This window comes from Pseudorca crassidens, chromosome 3 (genome assembly GCF_039906515.1).
Source record: "Pseudorca crassidens isolate mPseCra1 chromosome 3, mPseCra1.hap1, whole genome shotgun sequence".
NCBI lineage: Eukaryota > Metazoa > Chordata > Mammalia > Artiodactyla > Delphinidae > Pseudorca > Pseudorca crassidens.
Window position 1 is genome coordinate 168,768,624 of NC_090298.1, and position 23,215 is coordinate 168,791,838.

Below are 23,215 nucleotides of genomic sequence, written 5' to 3' on the forward strand. Positions count from 1 at the left end.
TTTGGTGCAGGGCACAGCCCAGGCTCCTTGGATGAGGTTAAGTGACACAGAAAGAGGTGTCTGGCTTTCCCTGAAGAAAAGACCTGGAGTGGTGGGGATGCAGGGCCCCATTTCTCTAGTCATTTCGAGAAAGTCAGAGGGGTTGCTTGGGTTAATTAACTATGAGCAAGAGACTATGCCAAGCATCTCCAAAAGAAGTTTAGTAACTAGTTAGGAAGACAAGACATCGATGTCTGCAAAAGACATCACATCCAATAAAGCAAGATATGACAAAGAGTAAATGAGGTCTGCCAGAGCCTGGAGAACAGATACTTTGTAGAGCCTCTTCTGCTTCAGACCCTCCCCCTGCTTAGGCACCGGCCCACGCGCGAATTGGACACCACGAATAACTGCTAGGGTGCCAAGGGCCCCAGTTTCCCTTTTGCAGAACGATATGCTCTCGACAGTCATTAAGTCATTCAACAAACTTTAATTGTCCTCCCTTGCCTGAACCAGGCTCTGGGTTTGGCAAACAAATTCCTGCCCTAGAGGGACTTCCCAACCAATGGAGGAGACGCTGGCATAAAGATGAGTGTCAGCTGTGCAGAGAGAGAGAATGCTTCGTGGTGGCATCCGCGTTCACATGGAGCCCACCGCGCTCTGAGCATCTTCAAGACACAGCAGATTCCATGTCCTGGCCATGGCTATCATTTTCCTTCTAACACACACTGATATAAATATAGAGCTATTAAGGTGGAAACGACTGGGAATTCCCTGGCAGTCCAGTGGTTAAGACTCCGAGATTTCACTGCTGAGGGCACAGGTTCAATCCCTGCTCTGGGAGCTAAGAGCCCACAAGCTTCATGGTGTGGCCAAAACAAACAAACAGACAAAAGGTGAAAACGATTATCTGTGTAGGACCCAGCATCAATCTGTGAACCCTGAGAAGGGGGTGCACACACCCACATTTGGGGGCCATCGGATGGGGCAGAAAATACCCCTGGGCTCATGCCCTGTGCCTCTCCATCTGTAAATAGAGCTCACGATGCCTGCCTCACCACAGGGCCTGGAAGAATTCTTCCCACCCAGGCCCCTAGACCTCTGGCAGGATGACAGTTGTTCCCTAGTCGCCAGCAATGTTGGGATCTTGTGGTTTTCTTGTTCGTTTGTTCGTTATTTCCTAGGAAAAAGAGGTCAGGCTACCATTTCACCAACCAGTGAGGGCTTTGGGATTCCCAAGCAGCCGCCCACTCCCAACAGCCTTGCCTCTCATCCTGGCCATTGGGAAACCCTTCCCGGAACCCTGGCTGGATGATGTCACAGACAGATGACGTCACTGTGGCCAAGGAACCGGGTATCTCAGTGACATGGGGGAGAGGGGAGGATGTTTCTCCATCACCTCAACCCCCTATGTCTGTGGTGAAGTCCATTGAATTAGTGCTGCCCAAGGATGCGGTCTACCTGGCCGGCTCCAGCATAAAAGGGCAGGTGGTTCTAACTCTGAACAGCACCCTGGTGGACCCCATCGTGAAGGTGGAGCTCGTGGGAAGAGGTTATGTGGAGTGGAATGAAGAAATTGGGGCATCCCGCGATTACAGCCGAGATGTTATTTGCAACAACAAGGCTGACTATGTGCACAAGACAAAGACATTCCCAGTGGAGGGTAAGGACAAGGCCAGCCACCAACCTTAGCCAGAATAGGAACCGGGGTCTGGAAGGTAAACACATCTGTTAGTCAATCAACAAACCCCCGGGGATATCAGAAATGGACAGAGGCCTGGTTCCCCTGGTCACAGGGAAAGAGATAGGAGGGAGAAGGCTAGGAAAGCTCTCCGTGGGAAGGACTGACTAGTCCCCAACTCTGCCAGGTTCAAATCTAAAGTCTGGACAGACATCAGGAAGCCTAAGCTACCAGGAAACTATATGTCCTTTCCAAAATATGTCCATGGGGGTGTTTCCGGGTAGTCCACAGTCAAGCAGAACACTTGGCCAATGCTTGACTGAACAAAGTTCAATTGTAGATTTTTTTTTTTTAATTTTAGATAGGGTAGCCTGGGAAGGTCTCTCCAAAGAGGTGACTACCAAGCTCAGATCTAGTGATGGGAGGGGGACCTGCCCAGATATCCAAGGGAGGAACGGCAACCTGCTGGGCCTTCATACTCAGCAATTAGGCCGCCTCTCTGTGTCCCAGTTAACCCACCTGGAAAATGGGAATAGGAAAAAGTCCTGCCTCCTAAGACTGCCTTGAGGACTTAATGATTTAATGGCATGTCGAGGGGAGGGCTCAGAATAGTGGGGCGGGGGGGGAGGGGTATACAGTAATGTTTGTTAGGTGTTCGTTTTTTCAACCAAAACACTCCCCCACCCCTCACCACCCACATTATCAGCTATCACCCTTCTCCATTTCCAAGGGAAGCATCCTTTCCCCTCAGAAGCATCAGCCCCAAGCCTGCGATGGGTTCACTCATTTACTTCACAAACATGTATTAAGCACCTACTGTGCACAACAACCATGGCAGATGCTGGGGATACAACAGCGAAGAAAACAGACAGGGTCCCTGGCATCGCTGGGGTTGCCATCAGGCAGGGAAAATGCTCTAATAAGGGGGTTTTGGAGAAGTGCAAAAAAAAAATAAAACAGGGAGGTCACAGAGATGGGGGGTAGTGTGAGTCCCTCCCCGGTCTTCCATCACCACTCAGTCAATCAACAAATATTAAGCACCTACTGTATGCTGTGCACTGAAGGCCAAGCTCTGCCAGGGCAGGGAGATTTGCCTGCCTTGGGACCCAAGGTGTGTTTGTTGAATGAATATGCGATCGAATCCTGCAGCCAGACCTCCAGTTTCCCAGGCCCAGAGCACGGGTGAGCAAGTCCTGGTCAGTGGTTTTGAGTGACCACCCCAGTCGCATCACCTACCCAGGGCATCGGTCTCCAGCGTAGCTGAGACCTAATATTTATGGGCCTAGGCTTTTTCGATCCCTAAAAATCACAGAGCTAAGCCTAGCTCAGGGACAAACAGGCCAGGTCCAGAACAAGCTCCCTGCCAAAACAATAAAGAAAGAAAAGAGGGAAGAAAAGATTCTAGAACCTTCTGATGGCATCGGTGTGTTTTGCTTTCAGATAATTGGTTAAGTGCAGGCAGCCGCACCTTTGACTTCCATTTCAACTTACCTGCCAGGCTCCCTTCTACCTTCACCAGCAAAAGTGGCCATGTCTTTTACTTCGTGCAGGCCTCCTGCATGGGTCGGGAGCACATTCTAGCCACGAAGAGAAGGTACTTGTTGGTTCAAGGGACTTCTTCGGATTTCCACGCAGAAAACCCATTGCAGGTAGTGATGCAGAAGGAGCAGGGGTAGGGCATGTCCTCAAAGCTCCCCGGAGGCAGGGGGAGGCGGGCAGCCAGGAGACGGGAGGCCGTGACCTGGAAGAAGGGAAGGTGTTGGCCGCTCCTCCGGCCCAGTGATTTCGCAAACGGGGAATCAGAAACCAGGGCAGGAACTAAACCAGCGGCTCTCAACTGGGGTGATTCTGCCCCTGCGGGGGACACTGGGAGATGTCTGGGAACATTTTTGGTTGTCTCAACTGGGGAGGGGTGATGAGTGGGATCAAGAGAGTGTGGGCCAGGGATGACGCTCCACACCCCGCAGTGCCCCCCACAGGGAATGACATGGGCCCTGAATGTCCTTGACATTCAAGAATCAAGAGTGAGCAGAGGGACTTCCCTGGTGGCGCAGTGGTTAAGAATCCGCCTGCCAATGCAGGGGACACAGGTTTGAGCCCTGTTCCGGGAAAATCCCACATACCGCGGAGCAGCTAAGCCCGTGCGCCACAACTACCAAGCCCACGAGCCACAACTACTAGCCCACATGCCACAACTACTGAAGCCCTTGAGCCTAGAGCCCATGGTCCACAACAAAGAGAAGCCACCGCAATGAGAAACCCGTGCACCACGATGAAGAGTAGCCACCGCTCGCCCCAACTAGAGAAAGTCCACGTGCAGCAACGAAGACCAAACGCAGCCAAAAATAAGTAAATAAATAAATGTTATTAAAAAAAAAAAAAAAAAAGAGTGAGCAGAGGCCCCTCTGTGACCCCTGACTGAGGGTCCTGGGTGCTCGGTGACTCTCCAGGAACTGATAATGGAGGTGGTGCCCCCCACCAAGAAGCACGGAAAGGGGATGCCCTCCATTCAGGGGGAAGGAAGGGCCTTGTGGCATCAGTCACCTGAGCGGAGGAAGTTTTTGGACAGCTTCTGGAGGCCAGGTGCAGAGGTGGAAGTAAGGGAGGGTGGACTTACATTGGCCAAAGTCACTTCACCTCCCTGGGGACCCATTTGTCATCAGAGTGTTGTGGCTGAGAGGGCTGGCATTTTAGTTTTCAACGTCCAAGTTAAAAATCCTAGCATCTCCACCTACCTGCTGTGTGACCCTCTGCAAGTGATGTGGCCTCTCTGTGCCTGCATTTCCTCATCTGTCAAATGGGCACAGAGATGGTGCCTGTCCCCTAGATCTCAGAAGGAGCAGTGAGTGGACTTCATGCAAGTTCTGGACCTTGCACAGTGGCCGGCAGTTGTGGTAGGAGAGAGCCCCAGAATATTAAGTCCCCATAAATCTTGTCACTGCTGCTGCTGCCACAGGTAGCCTTTTTTTTTTGGCTGCACCACATGGCATGTGGGATCTTAATTCCCTGACCAGGGATCAGACGTGCACCCCCTGCATTGGAAGCATGGAGTCTTAACCACTGGACTGCCAGGGAAGTCCCGGGTAGTCTTATCTGTGTAACAGGGATCATCTCTAGCCCGGCCTACTTCAGGGGGGTAGATGCTTGGAGGGGTGGATCAGATGAAGCAGACCTGAGCTCAAGGCCCGCTTGGCCACCTGCTCCCTGTGTGACCCAGAGCGGGCTCTGGCCCTTCTCTGGCTCTTCCCTCAAGAGTTAATCTAGGGTGCAGGGGGCACAAGGCAGGAATTGGGGCAAAATGCTGGTATGGGACCACACCTAGCTTGAGATCTCTGCCGCCAGATCCTTCACTAGCCGATGGCCTTGGGCAATTAACAGCACCTCCCAGACCCTCGATTGTCCTGATCTGTACAATGGGAATACTACTACTACTACTACTACTACTACTACTAATCTTTCCTCGATTGTGGGGATCACAAAGCACCCAGCACGATGTGTACACATAGGGGATGCCTAGTAAATGGGAAGAGCTCAAATCGTTATTATAGCAGCAAAGAGAGTTATTATAGATATGTTTTCCTTTTTATTACCTATTTATTTATTTATGGCTACACTGGGTCTTTGTTGCTGCACACGGGCTTTCTCTAGTTGCGGCAAGCGGGGGGCTACTCTTCAGTGCGGTGTGCGGGCTTCTTACTGTGGTGGCTTCTCTTGTTGCGGACCACGGACTTTAGGCATGCGTGCTTCAGTAGTGTGGCGCGCGGGCACCATAGCTGTGGCGCGCGGGCTCTAGAGCGCAGGCTCAGTAGTTGTGGCCCACGGGCTTAGTTGCTCCGTGGCATGTGGCATCTTCCCGGACCAGGGCTCAAACCCGTGCCCCGTACACTGGCAGGCAGATTCTTAACCACTGCACCACCGGGGAAGTCCCTACAGATATGTTTTGAGAGTACAGAAATATGGTGTTTTCTTCAGCTACTCAGTACTGTTTTAATCAGATTGTAGGGGGCAGGGTGAGGGCAGGAGCTGGTGGACCAGGGCAGAAGCTACTGCTCTGGTCCAAGTAGACACGGAGTCTTGACTCCTATAATCTGTCCTTCTCATAGCAGCTGAAAGGATTCAGGTGATGACCCTGCTCAGCCTTCCAGGGCTCCCACTTTCCACGGGGTAAACGCTCAAGGCCTCCCTGCGGCCCCCAAGGCCCTGCACCACCTGCCCTGTCCCCTCTCTGCCCTCCCCTCCTCCCTCTCTCCCCCTCACTCACTCTGCTCCCGACACACTGGCCTCCTTGCTGTTCCTCCAACACGACAGGCATGGTGCTGCCCCAGGGCCTTTGCACAGGCTGCGCCCTCCGCCTGGAACCCTGTGACAGGATCTTCCTATCCCTCCCCCTCATCCTTCAGATCCTTGCTTGGAAGCCAGGTCTTCAATCACCGGCATTGCTGATGCCCCCATGAACCGCCACAACCCCCACAGAAGGCAATATCCATATTAAAATGAACACGCACTTTGCCTCATCCATTTCCCTTCTAGAAAATTCTCCCATCGCTATCCTTTCACGTGTGTGACATGACCTCTCACTGCACTGTTTGTGGTGGCCAGAAACTGGCAACAGCTTAAATGTTTGTTGCTAAGTCAATTAAAGTAGCAGTACACAAAGGTCAACTCTACAGATACAGCAAAGAGAGAAAGAGAGAGAGACCAAGACACAGAGACAGAGAGTGAGGCAGCTCTCCCTCTCAGCACCTCCAAGTTACTGGGTTGAACGAGTAAAGCAAAGTTCAGAACAGCGTGTCTAGCCGTTGGTGGTAAAAACAAAAACTGCACAGAACTTCCTTGCAGGTGTAACAAACAGACGTCTCTTTCCAGAGACCAGAGAAACCGGCAACAGACACTGCCTCCTGGGAGGGAGCAGGGGAGGGGCAAACTTTTCCCCTTCCACTTTTTTTTTTAAACATCTTTATTGATATACAACTCACATACCTTATAATTCACCCCTTTAAAACGTCCAAATCAGGACTTCCCTGGCGGTCCAGTGGTTAACGTTCCATGCTTCCAACGCAAGGGGCGTGTGTTTGATCCCTCATGGGGGAACTACGGTCCCATGTGCTAAGCGGTGCGGCCAAATAAAAAATAAATAAAAATAAAATAAAATGTCCAAATCAATGGCTTTTAGTGCATTCACACAGTTGTACAGCCCTCACCACAGTCAGTTTTAGAACACTTTTATTATCCCCCAAAGAAGTCTTGCATCCCTTAGCTGTCACCCCCAAACCTCTCTGTCCCCTCCCCCAGCCACCACTAAATCCATTCTCTGTCTCTGTGGATTTGCCTGGTCTGGACATCCCTCCCCTCACCTCTTGATGGACCTTGGATTGTTTCCACATTTTGGCTGTTAGGAACGATGCTGCTGCTAACATACGTGTGCAAGGTTTTACATGGACGCGAGTTTTCATTTCTCGTGGGTAGACACCTAGGAGTGGAACTGGAAAAGATGGTAACTCTGTTTTACCTTTCGAGGAGCGGCCAGACTCTTTTCTACAGCGGCCACCCCATTTTACATTCCCACCAGCCATGAACGAGGGTTCCAATTTTTCCACATTCACTCCTCTCTGTGTACCTTTAGAATTTTGAAAGACGTGACCCGTTGCCTCTTCCAACAAGCAGTACCATTGGGTAGAGGACATGTCCCCAAGACCTCTCCTAACCAAGAAGTCTGAAAGAGTTGGCATCCTGACTCCCCTTACCTCACCCCCTTGCCTAACCTCATAGCTTATCCCTATCAGAAATGTACCATTAGGGCTTCCCTGGTGGCGCAGTGGTTAAGAATCCGCCTGCCAATGTAGGACACCTGGGTTCGAGCCCTGGTCCGGGAAGATCCCACATGCCACGGAGCAACTAAGCCCGTGCGCCACAACTACTGAGCCTGTGCTCTAGAGCCCATGAGCCACAACTATGGAGCCCATGTGCCTAGGGCCCATGCTCCGCAACAAGAGAGGCCACCGCAATGAGAAGCCCGCGCACCGCAACGAAGAGTAGCCCCCGCTCGCCGCCACTAGAGAAATCCCGTGCACAGCAACGAAGACCCAAAACAGCCAAAATAAATAAATAAATAAACAACAACAACAAAAAAAGAAATGTACCACTAGAAAAAAAAAAAAAAAAGGAATGTACCATTTATATGTCCATCTCCAGACCAGAGCAGAGACTGGACTGGTCTTCACTGCTATGGGTTTTCCTTGAACTTTGCACCAAGTTGGTACAAACGAATACTGGTTGAATGAATGAATCCCCCCAAAGTTTCATATATGCCAAAGGAATATGGGGTCCCAAAAAACTCCTGGGTATGGAAAATCAATGTTGAGTTTGTGCCCTAATATTCTTGGAAATCAGAGCCCTGTGGCCACCCCACCTGGCCTGGTGCGGGGGGTCTCTCTGATGGGCCACCCCTGATGTCTCTCGGCACTTCCTTCAGGACCAGGACAGAACTGCTGGCTTGGCCTTGAGTTAGGGCAGTGAGTCCTTTAATGCCTGCAGGGTCCTAACGCATGCAACGAATTTTCGAATAAGACTGGAGGGGTTTAGAATGAAATGGGCTGCAATTAGCCTTCCAAGAGGAGGGAAAGAGTGGGAAGGCTGAAGATAGGCAGAAGCCAGAGGCAGAGGGTAGGAGGTGAGGCTGAAGGGGTCGGGGGGTCGGCCTGAGGTCTCCAAGAGGAATGGCATTGAACCTAGAACAGTGTTTTTCAAACCTCAGGTCATGACCCGCTAGTAGGACGCAAAATCCATTTAGCAAGTTGCAAAGCATATTTCTACAAAATGAAAGGATAGGCAGGACCAAAATAGAAAAATATCAAAAAATGTCAATTTTGTGGGTTGCAAACGTTGTTGTTCTTAATATAAAATAAGAAAACAGAACAGAGAATAAAATAGGTAGAATAGAAAATATCAGAAAAAGTCCACTTGGTGGGTTGCCATTAATTTTTAAAAATGAAAACAGAGAATAGAATATGTCAGAAAATATAAATTTGGTGGGTTGCAACAGACTTTGTTTTTATAAAATCAATGTGTAGGACTGAATAGAATAGTATTGAATACGTAAAAGGGGATAGAATTTACCAGAAAAAATAAATTTGGTGGGTTACAACGTTTTCGTTTTATATAAAACAAAATGATAGAATGGAATAGCGTAAGTAGACTAGAAATACCAGAAAAATCAATTCAGAGGGTCCAATCAAGAGTTTTTAAAAGAATAGATTAAATAGAATAGAAGAGGAATTCTCAGCAGGCATGTGGCAAGGATAAGCATTATTTCATGAAACTTATTTCTCTTTCATAGATTTAGATGCCGATGGATATATAGATTTGTGCTTTTCGCCACAATATTAAAATCTACGTTTCAACTATGAGTTGTGGTTTTTTAAAAAAGAATAATATGTAACAAATACTCTATGTGGCCTGCAGAGTCTAAAAGATTCATCATCAGGCTCTTTACAGAAAAAAATTCATCAACTCTATGTCCTAGACCAACTCTTTCTTTTAAATTGTAGTGTAGTTGATTTACAATATTACATTAGTTTCTGGTGTATAACAGTGATTCAATATTTTTATAGACTATACTCCATTTAAAGTTATTACAAAATAATGGCTGTATTTCCCTGTGCTGTATAATATATCCTTGTTGATCATTTACTTTGTATATAGTAGCCTGTGTCTCTCTCTTTATTTTTAGTGGAGTATAGTTGCTTTACAATGTTGTGTTAGTTTCTGCTGTACAGCGAAGTGAATCAGCCACATGTATACATGTATCCCCTCTTCCTTGGATTTCCCTCCCATTTAGGTCACCACAGAGCACTGAGTAGAGTTCCCTGTGCTATACAGCAGGTTCTCATTAGTTATCTATCTTATACCGAGTAGTGTATATATGTCACCCCTAATCTCCCAATCTGTCCCACCCTCCCCTTCCCCCCTTGGTATCCATACATCTGTTCCCTACGTCTGTGTCTCCATTTCTGCTCTGCAAATAAGTTCATCTATACCATTTTTCTAGATTCCACATATATGCATTAATATATGATACTTGTTTTTCTCCTACTGACTTACTTCACTCTGTATGACAGTCTCTAGGTCCATCCATGTCTCTGCAAATGGTGCAGTTTCATTCCTTTCTATGACTGAGTAATTTTCCATTGTATATATGTACCACATCTTCTTTATCCATTCCTCTGTTGATGGACATTTAGGTTGCTTCCATGACCTGGTTATTGTAAGTAGTGCTGCAATGACCATTGGGGTGCATGTATCTTTTTGAATTATGGCTTTCTCCAGGTATATGCCCAGGAGTGGAATTGCTGGGTCATATAGTAGTTCTATTTTTGGTTTTTTAAGGAAGCACCATACTGTTCTCAATAGTGACCGTATCAATTTACATTCCCACCAACAGTGTAAGTGTGTTCCCTTTTCTCCACACCCTCTCTAGCATTTATTGTTTGTAGACTTTTTAATGATAGCCATTCTGACTGGTGTGAGGTGATACCTCATTGTAGTTTTGATTTGCATTTCTCTAGTAATTAGTGATGTTGAGCATCTTTTCATGTGTTTGTTGGCCATCTGTATGTCTTCTTTGGAGAAATGTCTATTTAGGTCTTCTGCCCTTTTTTTTTTTTTTTTTTGGCGGTACGCGGACCTCTCACTGTCGTGGCCTCTCCCGTTGCGGAGCACAGGCTCCGGACGCGCAGGCTCAGCAGCCATGGCTCAGAGGCCCAGCCACTCTGCGGCATGTGGGATCTTCCTGGACCGAGGCACGAACCCGTGTCCCCTGCATCGGCAGGCAGACTCTCAACCACTGTGCCACCAGGGAAGCCCTACTTTTAGTTTTTTGAGGAACCTCCATACTGTTCTCCACAGCGGCTGCACCAATTTACATTCCCACCAACAGTGTAGGAGGGTTCCCTTTCCTCCACATCCTGGCCAGCATTTGTCATTTGTAGAATTTTTGATGATACCCATTCTGACAGGTGTGAGGTGCTATTTCATTGTGGTTTTGATTTGTATTTCTCTGATGATTAGCCACGTTGAGCCTTTTTTCGTGTGCCTATTGACCATCTGTATATGTTCTTTGGTAGAGCAACTCTTTCTTGTATGTAAGCCCAAGAAGTGTCTTCAGATGCTCCTTCCAGCTCTTTTATGATGTCAAATACACATGGAAACAATATAAATGTCTATCCTTCCCTGGCGGTCCAGTGGTTGGGACTCCATGCTTCCACTGCAGGGGGCGCGGGTTCAATCCCTGGTCAGGGAACTAGGATCCTGCGTGCCGCACAGCACGGCAAAAAAAAAAAAAAATTATATATATACGTAAAATATGTATATTATATATATATATATATAAATGTCTATCCTGGAGGGGGAAGGGTAAATTAACTATTTTGCAGCACATTCCATTGCCATCGTGGAAACAAATGAATCAGAATGACAGGCACCAACATGAACGCCTTTCAAACACAGGATGTTAAGCTAGAAAAGCAGGTTGCTGGAAAAGATATGAGGCTTGATTTATTTAAAGCATTCAGATATGTCAAACAATACTGTGTACTTCTACCACAAATAAATAAATGTACTCCTAAACAATACAAACATTTGCATGAGCATGACAAATGCCACACACACACACACACACACACACACACACACACACACACGCTTGTAAAAGTATTAAGATCCTCTGGAAGAAGATACAGGAAGTCAGCAGAAGTGAAGAGCAAATCATTGGAAGCGCACTCCACCTCACAACAAATCTTTTATTTTATTTCATTTATTTATTTATTTTTTGGTCACATGGCTTGCAGGATCTTAGTTCCCTGGCCAGGGATCAAACCTGGGCCTCGGCAGTGAGAGCGCCAAGTCCTAGCCCCTGGACGGCCAGAGAATTCCCTCGAATCTTTTACAGTAGTACCCACAAATAAAAAGCCAAATGTTACCCAAGCCACACATTAAACATAACGTATATGTGACTTTATTTGCAATCCAGCAGCTAACCAATTGATATAAAGGCTGCTTTTTGAAGCCTTTATTTAAACACGTTACGTAATTTCAACTCTACAGTTTTCATGATTCAGAGCCCATAATATTTTCTCCTTAAGTCTGAACTACTTGGGTAAGCCCTAGGTCTGGGCTTAGACCATAAGACGTTCCCTGTCTTCCAGAAAACTAAGACTCAGAGAAGTCAAGGCACTGGTACAAGGTCACAGAGCAAGTGAGTCGTGGAGCTGGGGATAAAGCCAGGGCCTTGTGAATTTCTTAGGTCTGTTTTACAGACAAGGCAATTGACAGTCAGAATGGCAAAGGATTTTGATTAAATGGCAAAGCTGGGAATGACTTTGGGCTGCAAAATCCCCAAGACTCCAGATTCCATCCCAGTGCCTCTTACTAGGAGAGTCCCAAAGGCTCAAGCCTTTGGTGGACTGTTGGGTGAGCAAGTGGATCTTGTGGCCGCAATGCCTCACAATTGTCCATTCCCCCCACCCCCTTCTAGAATCCTCTGGTCGTGGAGGCCAAGAAAAAGATCTACTACAATTGCTGCAGACAGGGCACCATCTGCCTGCAGATCCAGATGGAAAAGAACATCTTCACGCCAGGGGAGAGGGTCATTTTCACCACGGAAATCAACAACCAGACCAGCAAGCGCATCAAGACGGTCATCTTCGCCCTCTACGTCCACGTGCAGTACGAGGGCTTCACACCCAATGCAGAGCGACACTCAAGGGTGGACAGCAGTGAGCTGCTTCGGCAGGAGGCCAACACCCAAATCACACCCTTCAACACCACCAAGATCGTCAGCACTTTCTACCTCCCGCCCGTGCTGTCCGTGAGCTGCGGCACACGGGACAGCGAGATCATGAACACCTACTACGAGTTGGTCAGCACCGTCCACCTGCCCTGGTCCCTGACCAGTGTCAAGGTCAAGGTGCCCATCATTATCACCAGAGCCCCCGTGGACTCAGACAGCTGCGGGCTGCTGGACGGGAGCAGTGTTATCGTGAGCCTGGATCATCAGAATTAAATGCCCAAACGTCTAAATATTTCAAGTTTTATCAAACTCTAAGGCAGGTCCTTCCTTTGCCTCGTGCAGATGGCCATCAGATGAGTCCAGGCTTGGGCAGCACGTAGTCTGAAACTTGCCAAGCTCCAGCCGTGCGGTCCTCCATTTCTCCCATCCCAAGAAAGATCACTCAATACCAGTAGAGGACAAAGCCTTCCAGGACCGCACCCCAGTTAGCACCCCAGACCCATCTGCTTGCTGGCTCTTACAGTGCCAAGACCAGGGATCCCCAACTGGGAGCGACTCTGCCCTCCGGAGGACACTGGCAAAGCCTGGTTGTATCGGTTATCCCAATTGAGGGGAGCAGGGTGCGCTCCTGGCATCCAGGGGGTGGGGGCTAGGGATGCTGCTCTGTGCCGCACAGTGCCCAGGACGGTCTCCCACAGAGAATGGCCCAGCTCCAGATGTCAGCAGTACCGAGGTGGGGAGACCCGGGCTGGGGCCATTTATGGGGACGGATGGTTGCTGAGTCCCCAGGCTGGGTCTGGGAGCCTCTTATCGTATCCCTCGTCCACTCACAGTCCCCCTCCCCGGCTCCCCCACCACATTCAGGGTAAAAGCCCAAGTCCTCCCAGCACATCCACCCACGTCCAATCTATCAGCAAGCCATAGGGGCCCCTCTCCAAAATCTCCCCAGAATCCGCCTATCTCTCTGCCCTCCTCTGCATCCAGCTTTCCTCCCATCCATCCCCTGGACCAGGGCGGTCACCTGCACCTGGGTCTCCTGACCCCTGACCTGGATCCCCATATTCTGTCCTTCCTGCAAATAAAAATCCAGGACCCCCAATTAGACTTGAATTTCAGAAGAATAATTTTTTAGCATAAGTATGTCCCTCACCACAGTTGGTATCTACTTATGCTTTAAAAAATCATTCGTTGTTTACCTGATATGCCAGTTTAACTGAACATCCTGTATTTTATTTACCTGGTTATCCGATTCCCCAAGCAACTAAAAGACTCTCCGCACAAGTCGGGCCACCATACTCCTCGGCTTAAAATCTTTTAAACCTCCGTCGGGTCCCCAAAGCATCCGCTGCGGCCCACCAGGTCCTGGGTGGTCAGGAATGAAGGAATGGGCCAGAGTGTTTATTCTGGGCTAATGACTCTGAAATATTTCTCCAAGCACCCGCAGGCGACAAAATACTCAGCACTTGCCTCACCCCTGCCGCGGGCCCTCCATAAACCATGCAGAGGGGAGGCATATACACTTGAATGGCGGGCCCAAGGCATCCCGGAACATTCTGAGATGCTGTTTCAGATCAAACTTTTTTGAGGGGAGGCGGTGCAGATAGAATGCACAGATTTAATTTGCTATTTCTCTCTCTAAAAAAAATTTTTTTCATGAGAGAGATCTCTCACTTTCAGCCATGTTTACAGGGTGTCTCCAAAAGAGCTTCTGTGGCAGTCCTGGCTCCCTGGCAGGGGTCACTGCTGGGCCTGGGTGGGGATGTACCCCTGCTGATTTGGGTATGTAATCTTCCTTTTGCAGTGGACAAAAGGATCCAACCCTGAGGCGGTGTCATTCCGCTGCCCTGCTTCCCGAAAATTCAAAATGGTTTATTTTAGGGAGGAAGAGGATGATCTTGCTTGCCATAATGTCCTTGGCCCCAGCCTGAGCATCCTTGAGGCTCTGGAGACCAGGTCTGGGCCATCCCCACCTCTCCAGAACTAGATCCAGAAAGGCTGTGCTCTTCAAAGCTGCAGAGCCAATGTCGCCTCCTCCAGGAAGCCTTCCAGCCATGGCTCTTGCCCTCCAAAGGGCTCCCCAGTCCCAGACCCTTCCTCCATCTGGTCCTGACCTCATACACCACAAAGGCCTTTGTCCAGCTCTGTTCCATATGGGGGGGAAATTAAGGTGGGGATATCACAGCAGAGTCCTCCTCAGGGCCCCGGCACCACTCCAGCCCCCAAGTGGTTGTTTAAAGATATAACAAGCGATTGTTAATGTATAACAACAGTGTTCGGGACTCTGCTCCTCTTGGATGGTGGGACAGAGCGTTTCAAGAATCCCAGAGGTGGATCATAAGCCAGCTGGTGACTAGCCCTCACAGCTGGGGTGTCATCAGGCCGGAAGGGGGCGTCTGTGAACCCGGGGGGGGGGCCTCCAATTCTTTCCCACCATACTATCCTTACTTCCTTCTGTTTGGGACAAGGGATTTCTCCTCTCTGGGCCTCAGTTTCCCCATCTGTAAAATGGAAAAAACAAAAGTTGTTAGCCCTAGAGTTTGGAGAAGATTAAAAGGATTAGGGACTTCCCTGGCAGTCCAGTGGTTAAGACTCCATGCTTCCACTGCAGGGGGCAGGGGTTCCATCCCGGTTGGGGAACTAAGATCCCATATTACTGTGCGGCCAAAAAATTAAAATAAAAGGGCTAGTATGTGCACCGCTTTTAGGAGAACTTCTGGAACACAGTAAGTGCCAGCCAGATGCTAATTATGAGTTTTAGGATTTATTTCCCTTCCATGGACTTCTCCAACTCCAACAGCTCACCAGTCAGGTCTCAGGGACCTCCAGGTCACTGCGCCTAGGGTCACCTCACTGTCCTTGTCCTTCTTAGACTTTTTATTTGGAAAAATTCCAACTCCTATGGAAAAAGCTTGAAAGAATTATACAATAGACAGGTGATCATCCACCTCGAGCCTCCTGTTGTTGATTTTGGCCATATTTGCTCTTTTCCTCTTTTTCTCTCTCCCAGATTGTTTTGCAGTAAATTGTAGCATCACGGTGCTGGGTCCCTGTACTCTGCACTTCTTCCAGTACCCTGAGAATTAGAAGCGTCTAGATAATCACAGTAACACGATCACTCCCAGGGCAGTTCCATCCTCTCACCTATATATACTCCATATTCCAATATCCTCACTCTTCCGATATGTATCTTTTTTTATTGTGGTAAAATACACGCGGCATGATTTACCATCTTCTCCATTTTTTAGATGTACAGCTCAGTGGCATTAAGCACATTCACACTGTGGTGCAACCACAACTAGCTTTCCTAGCTTCCCAAACTGAAACTCTTGTCTCCATTAACCATTAACTCCCCATTCCCCTCACCACCAGCCCCCCTTGTTTTTAAAGGCTGAATAATATTCCGTTGTCTGTATACGTCACATTTTGTTTATCCATTCACGCATCGGTGGACATTTGTTTCCATCTTTGGGCTACTGTGAAAAACGCTGCTACGAACACGGTACACACATAAATATCTCTTTGAGACCCTGCTTTCCATTATTTTGTGTATATACGCAGAAGTGACCTTGCTGGATCATATGGCAATGCTATGTTTAATTTTTTGAGGACTTGGTATACTGTTTTCTTTCTTTTAAAAATATTTTATTTATTTAGTTTTGGCCGTGTTGGGTCTTCATTGCTGCATGCGGGCTTTCTCTAGTTGCAGGGAGCGGGGCTACTCTTCGTTGAGGTGTGTGGGCTTCTTATTGCAGTGGCTCCTCGTTGTGGCGCGTGGGCTTCAGTAGTTGTGGTTCGCGGGCTCTAGAGCGCAGGCTCAGTAGTTGTGGCGCACGGGCTTAGTTGCTCCGCGGCATGTGGGATCTTCCCGGAGCAGGGTTCCAACCTGTGTCCCCTGCATTGGCAGGCGGATTCTTAACCTCTGCGCCACCAGGTAAGTCCCGACCATTTCCTCTTTATGCAAACATCCACTTCCCTTGATTTCACTGATTCCACACCCTTCTCATTCTTCTCCCGCTCCTCGGATTTCGGATATGGGGCTTCTGCTTTCTTCAAAGTCACAGCACCCAGGTCTCCTCTTCCAGGAAGCCTTCCAGTCCTGCCGAGCAGAGCCTCTCACCCTCCTCTACCAGGTCCTGAAACATAGATGAGCTTCAGGATTCATTTCTGCAGACATCCATATCCCACTGCTTGGTCAACATTTTGAACTCTGGAACTGCTAGGTCAAGGGCATTGGACTTGATCCTATGGCTTATGCAGAAATGTTTGGAGTACTTTTCTTTGGAGACGGGCTAGAGAGTGAGGATTTGAGAAAGGAGATTTGAAAAATCACTCCACTGACCCTGTGGATGGAATACAATACATCCAGGAAGCCGCTAGTTCGGAATAACATCAGAAATAATGAGGACAATGATAATAATACTGTGGCACAAACCGGCTCCTTTTCCATCCAACTGTTTCCTTCTTCCTCCTGGGGACGTGGCTGGACTACATTTCCCAGCACCCCTTGCACTTAGGCAAGCCCATGGGACTGATCTGGCCAATGGGGTGTAAGAGGAAGTGATAAAAGTCACTTCCGGCCTGATCCTTTAAAATCTTCCCCTGAGAGACTTGTTTGCTCTTTCCCCTTTTGGAGGCGAGCTGCCCGTTAAACTAGTTCTGTACTTGACTGTTGCATATCCAAGAAATAAAACTTTACTGAATAAACGACTGTTAATAAATAAAGACTGTTGTCTTTATTTATTTATTTTTTAATTGAACTATAGTTTGTTGTGCCAGTCTCTACAACAAAGTGAGTCAGTTACACACATACATTCTTTTTTTTAATATTCTTTTCCATCATGGTTTATCCCAGGATGTTGAATACAGTTCCCTGTGCTATAAAGTAGGACCTTGTTGTTTACCCATCTTACATATAATAGTTGGCATCTGCTAATCCCAAACTCCCAATCTCTCCCTCCCCCACCCCCTCCCCCTTGGCAACCACCAGTCTGTTCTCTATGTCTGTGAGTCTGTTTCTGTTTTGTAGATAGGTTCATTTGTGCCATATTTTAGATTCCACATATAAGTGATATCATATGGTATTGGTCTTTCTCTTTCTGACTTACTTCACTTAGTATGATAATCTCTAGTTGCATCCATGTTGCTGCAAATGGCATTATTTTGTTCTTTTTTTTTATGGCTGAGTCGTATTCCATTATATATACATATACATACCACATCGTAGATTTTCTTATTCCAGCCATAGGATTTCTCCACCTCCATACAATTGACAGTTGAGGTCAGATAAATCTTTTTATGGGGAACAGCCCTGTGCATTGTAGGATGTTAAGCAGCATCTCCGGCTTTTAGTCAAGAGACGCCAGTAGCATCCCCACCCACCCTACCCCACCCCCACCCGGCCACAGTTGTGACAACAGAAATTTCCCCAGATGTTGTCAAATGTCCCCTGGGTGGGCAGAATCACCCTTAGTGGAGAGCCTCTAGTCTATTCTTATCATGCAGGTAGCTACGTTTATGGACACCCTTGTACATTTTGGGGACATGGACTCAGTGTGGCCACAGCTAAACCTGCCATCATATCTTCCTCCATCCCTGCCTCCACCTGCGTTTCATTGAAGACCCCACCTGAGGGTCATCACTGACCTTTTATTCTCCCAAGTCCTGTTTGTCTTACTTCCCAAATAACTATTAAATCCGTCCATCTGATTCTCTCCATCTCCTCTGCCACCATCAAGGCTTCCCTGGACTATTGCAGTAGCCACCTCCCAGGTGGCCCTGCTTTCATTCCTGCCCCCTACAGTCCATTCCCCACACAGCAGTCAGAGAGACAGCTTTTCTAAATGCAGTTGTGATTATAGGCTCAGCTGGGTCGGGGAAGCTGCTTCCAAGAAGACTCCCTCACATGGCTGTTGGTGGGAGACCTCAGTTCTTTGCCACCTGGGCTTCTGGGGTATCCTCATAACATTGCTTCCCCTGGAGCGATTGACATGAGAGAGAGAGAGAGAGAGAGAGGGAGAAAAAGAGAGAGCAAGAAGGCTATGGTGCCTTTTATGACCTAGTTTCAGAAGCCTCACGGGTATTGGACACAATCACTTCTGCCATATTTTGTTTGTGAGAAAGAATTCACTAAATTCAGCCCATACTCACAGGGAATAGACTTAGGCTCCACCTTTTAAAGCAGTGTCCAAAATGTGTGGACATATTTTTAAAAACCACATTCCCTTCACGCAGCTCAATATCAAGAAAACAAACAACCCAATCCATAAATGGGCAGAACACCTAAATAGACATTTCTCCAAAGAAGATATACAGATTGCCAACAGACACATGAAAGAATGCTCAACATCATTAATCATTAGAGAAATGCAAATCAAAACTACAATGACGTATCATCTCACACCGGTCAGAATGGCCATCATCAAAAAATCTAGAAACAATAAATGCTGGAGAGGGTGTGGAGAAAAGGGAACCCTCTTGCACTGTTGGTGGGAATGTAAATTGATACAGCAACTATGGAGAACAGTATGGAGGTTCCTTAAAAAAACTAAAAATAGAAATACCATATGACCCAGCAATCCCACTACTGGGCATATACCCTAAGAAAACCATAATTCAAAAAGAGTCATGTACGACAATGTTCACTGCAGTTCTATTTACAATAGCCAGGACATGGAATCAACCTAAGTGTCCATCAACAGATGAATGGATAAAGAAGATGTGGCACATATATACAATGGAATATTACTCAGCCATAAAAAGAAAGGAAATTGAGTTATTTGTAGTGAGGTGGATGGACCTAGAGTCTGTCATACAGAGTAAAGTAAGTCAGAAAGAGAAAAACAAATATCGCATGCTAACACATATATATGGAATCTAAGAGAAAAAAAAAAGGTCATGAAGAACCTAGGAGCAAGACGGGAATAAAGACATAGACCTACTAGAGAATGGACTTGAGGAAACGGGGAGGGGGAAGGGTAAGCTGTGACAAAGTGAGAGGGTGGCATGGACATATATACGCTACCAAACGTGAAATAGATAGCTAGTGGGAAGCAGCTGCATAGCACAGGGAGATCAGCTCGGTGATTTGTGACCACCTAGAGGGGTGGGATAGGGAGGGTGGAAGGGAGGGAGATGCAAGAGGGAAGAGATATGGGAACATATGTATATGTATAACTGATTCACTTTGTTATAAAGCAGAAACTAACACACCATTGTAAAGCAATTATACTCCAATAAAGATGTTAAAAAATAATAATAAAAAATAAATAAAAACCACATTCCCCAACAATTCCTCGGCAAATTCTATTGAATCCACTTTCAAATTCCTTCTAGACTATTACCCTTTCCCTTAACACCACCCTGGTTCAGCAACCCGAGTGTCCATCAATGGATGAATAAATAAATGCTGTCCATCCATACAATGGAATATTACTCAGCTTTAAAAAGGAAATTCTGACATCTGCTACAGCATGGATGATCCTTGAGGACGTGATGCTCAGAGAAATAAGCCAGACACAAAAGGGCAAATACTGTGTGATCCCACTCACAGGAGGTCCCCAGCGGAGTCAGATCCACAGAGACAGGAAGTAGATGGTGGGTGCCGGGGGCTGGGGGAGGCGCTGGGGAGTCAGTGTTTCATGGGGACAGAGTTTCAGTTTGGGAAGATGAGAAAGTTCTGGAGATGGAGGGTGGGGATAGTTGCACAATGTAAACGTGCTTAGTGCCACTGAGCTGTGCTCTTTAAAAAGGTTTAAATGATACATTTTATGTTCTGTGTATTTTACCACAGTTAAAAATTTTCTTTTTTAATATCCGACCCTTATATGGTGCTTCCCATGTCCCAGGCACCATGCTAAGCTATGTGTTACCTCATTTGATCCCCTCCATCATCTGTGAGTTAGGGACAATGATTATCATCCCATTTTACAGTTGAGACAACTGAGGCTCAGAGAAGAGCAGTGATTTGCCCAAGTGCTTGCAGCCAGGATTAGATGCCCTAACCCTTGTACATGCTGCTTCTCCCTGAACCTCGGTGGTTATCATTACTGCTTCCGCTGAGAAGGAAGACACACAGCGGAGGCTGGTGACATTGCCTGCTAGGGTCCCTGGGTGTCAGTGAGTGGCTGAGCTGGGATGGGGACCCTGGAGAGTCTGAGCCCACACAGCCACTGCAGGCTCGATTTGTGAGGAGCAGAGGGGCCTGTGCTGGGCTGTGGGTTCCAGTCTTCACTTATATCTCCTCTCTGGGCCTCAGTTTCCCTTACTGCAAAGCTTGAAAGGACAGTAAGGAAGCAGCCAAGGGAAATGGGTACCTGGGGTCCAGGAGTCCAAAACACAGGCTCTCTGGGCCTTGGTTTCCTCATCTTTAAAGTGAAGACTAAGGGGACCTCCCTGGCGGCCCGGCGGTTAAGACTTTGCCTTCCAGTGCCGGGGCTGCAGGTTTGATCCCTGGTCAGGGAGCTAAGATCCCACATGCCTCGCAGCCAAAAAACCAGAACATAAAACAGAAGCAATATTGTAACAAATTCAATAAAGCCTTTTTTTTTTTTTTTTCGGTACGCGGGCCTCTCACTGTTGTGGCCTCTCCCGTTGCGGAGCACAGGCTCTGGACGCGCAGGCTCAGCGGCCATGGCTCACGGGCCCAGCCGCTCCGCAGCATGTGGGATCCTCCCGGACCGGGGCACGAACCCGTGTCCCCTGCATCGGCAGGCAGACTCTCAGCCACTGCGCCACCAGGGAAGCCCCAATAAAGACTTTAAAAAATAAATAAATAAAATGAAGGTTAGCAAGTTCCCTGGTTGCCTAGTGGTTAGGATTCTAGACTTTCACTGCCGAGGGCTCAGGTTCAGTGTCTGGTTGTCAGGGAACTGATATCCCACAAGCTGTGAGGTGCGGCCCCCCCCAAAAACAAACAAACCTTGTTTAAAAATAAAATCAAATGAAGATTATACTTAATAATACTTAATAATATTATTATTACTTTTCACCTCAGCGAGACTACATTTGGGGCTGGACCGTTTTCTGTGGGAGGCGTCCTGGGCACTGTGGGGTGTGGAGTACCATCCCTGGCTCCCACCCACTGGATGCCAGGTGTACCTCCAACCGAGACAACCAAAAATGTCTCCAGACACCCCAAGGATCGCCCTGATTGGGACCCCCTGTCCACACTATCAGGTTGGAGGCCTATGTTGAGTTGTTAGTATATCTGATCCTAAATGCTACTGAGATTCCCAGCTCTGTGGTTTCTGTGCTGTGTGACCTTGGGGGAGTCACTTCTGTGTCTGAGCCTCAGTTTCCTCATCTGTAGAACTCGGATTCATCAATAGCCCCTCCCTCCCGAAGTCTCTGGATTAACGTCTATAACCGGTATCAACCGCAGTAAGCACTCGCTCCAGAGGCACCGTTGCTACCCCAGTGGGGGGGGGTCTTCTGGAAGATTCTGGCCCACAACAGCGGGCCCCTGCACCCTCCCTGCTGGCCGCCTCCCCTCCGGGCCTCCGATTGGGGGACCATACAGGCGGGCGTTGGGAACACTTCCTGTGCGGTGGCCGCCAGTGCCCGCTGGGCCAGGTGTGCCAACGGGAGAACGCAGCTGGGGCCGCCCCACTTCCTGCCCTGGGTGGAGGCGCCTCTCACGCTCCTTTGCTGCCACCCCCAAAATAACATGCCCCCCCAAACCAAAGCCACCCGCGCCAGCTGCAGCCTCCAACTTAGGGGACGCAGGACAGGCGGGGGCCAGCAGCTGTCATCACGGCGCCTGTCCCGCTGGGAATGTCCCCCCCCAACCCCCCGCTGCTGCCACCTCCGGCATTCCAATCCCGAGGGGGTGACCTGGCCTCCCCCAAGGTCCGGACACAGGAGCTCTGAGCAGGCAGGGCTGGCTGGGGGGGAGGGGACTCCTCGGCCATGCTGGGTGACAAGGGACCCTCTCCGGCCAGAACCCCCAGACCCGAGGTGCCTCCGATCTTCACCTCAAGGGACCGTTTGAGGGGGGAGGGGCTGGCTGCCAGGACAAAAGCCCCCTCCTCTTCCCGGGAACAAAGGGGAGGCCGGGAGAGCCAAGGACTGCGTGTTCTTTCCCCAACAACGTGACATCCTGGCAGCTGGCACTCGGAGGGCTGGGCCAGAGCCTCTGGGCCTGGCCACCCGACACAAGGCCACTCAGTATGGGGGCACTGGGATGGAATGGCTGCGGTCCCGAGGGATCTGGTTCCTGGTCAGCTGCCCGTAGGCCTCTGTCCTTCCAGTACATTCTGACAAGGAAGTCTGCCGGCTCGGCCTGCAGAACTTCACAGAAAGGCCAGGAGGCCTCCGCTGTCGGGCTCCGAGCTGGATGGGCCACCAGGATGGAGGGGGACAAAGGCCACGTGGAGGCCTTGCTGCTGCCCGCACCCCTGGCCCTGCATCCCGGGGCCGGGGGTACCCAGTGGGACCCCACACCCCACCCCACCCCACCCCATCCCGGCCCGGGAGGGGCCGGCCCAGGGGACAGTGGCTCTGGGAGCAGCTCCCCTCCCCCAAGCCACGCACGGGGCAGCGGGCAGCTGGCGCCACCAGGGCGGGGTGAGGGGGGGCGGGGACAGGCCAGGGCCTGCATGTTAAAAGACCCCCAGCTTCCTGCGGCGAGCGGGACAAGGAGACAAAACCTTGTCTTCCGGCCATTGGGGCCACAATCGGTCAGGCTGTCCACCCACTGGCCGGAGTTGCGGTTTGGGGGGACATCGTGGGCAGATCTGTCCTGGCTGGGGTAGGGTTGCCAGAAAAAAGTA

The 23,215-nt window shown here is 48.9% G+C and overlaps 1 protein-coding gene across 1 annotated transcript; it reads left to right on the top strand.

Annotated features, from left to right (window-relative positions):
- Positions 1-1,389: 1,389 nt before the first annotated feature.
- ARRDC5 (arrestin domain containing 5) lies at positions 1,390-12,719 on the top strand. The gene is made up of 3 exons (XM_067730198.1): positions 1,390-1,642; positions 3,101-3,309; positions 12,192-12,719. Exons 1-3 carry the CDS (start codon positions 1,390-1,392, stop codon positions 12,717-12,719), a joined length of 990 nt encoding a protein of 329 aa, XP_067586299.1.
- Positions 12,720-23,215: the final 10,496 nt, after the last annotated feature.

What these genes read in the sequence shown, in the direction of transcription:
- ARRDC5 (XM_067730198.1), top strand. Translation starts at nt 1,390, where the DNA reads ATGTCTGTGGTGAAGTCCATTGAATTAGTGCTGCCCAAGGATGCGGTC. An exon ending in AAAGACATTCCCAGTGGAGG is followed by an intron (nt 1,643 to 3,100) that starts GTAAGGACAAGG and finishes TTTTGCTTTCAG; the next exon opens with ATAATTGGTTAAGTGCAGGC. An exon ending in ACGCAGAAAACCCATTGCAG is followed by an intron (nt 3,310 to 12,191) that starts GTAGTGATGCAG and finishes ACCCCCTTCTAG; the next exon opens with AATCCTCTGGTCGTGGAGGC.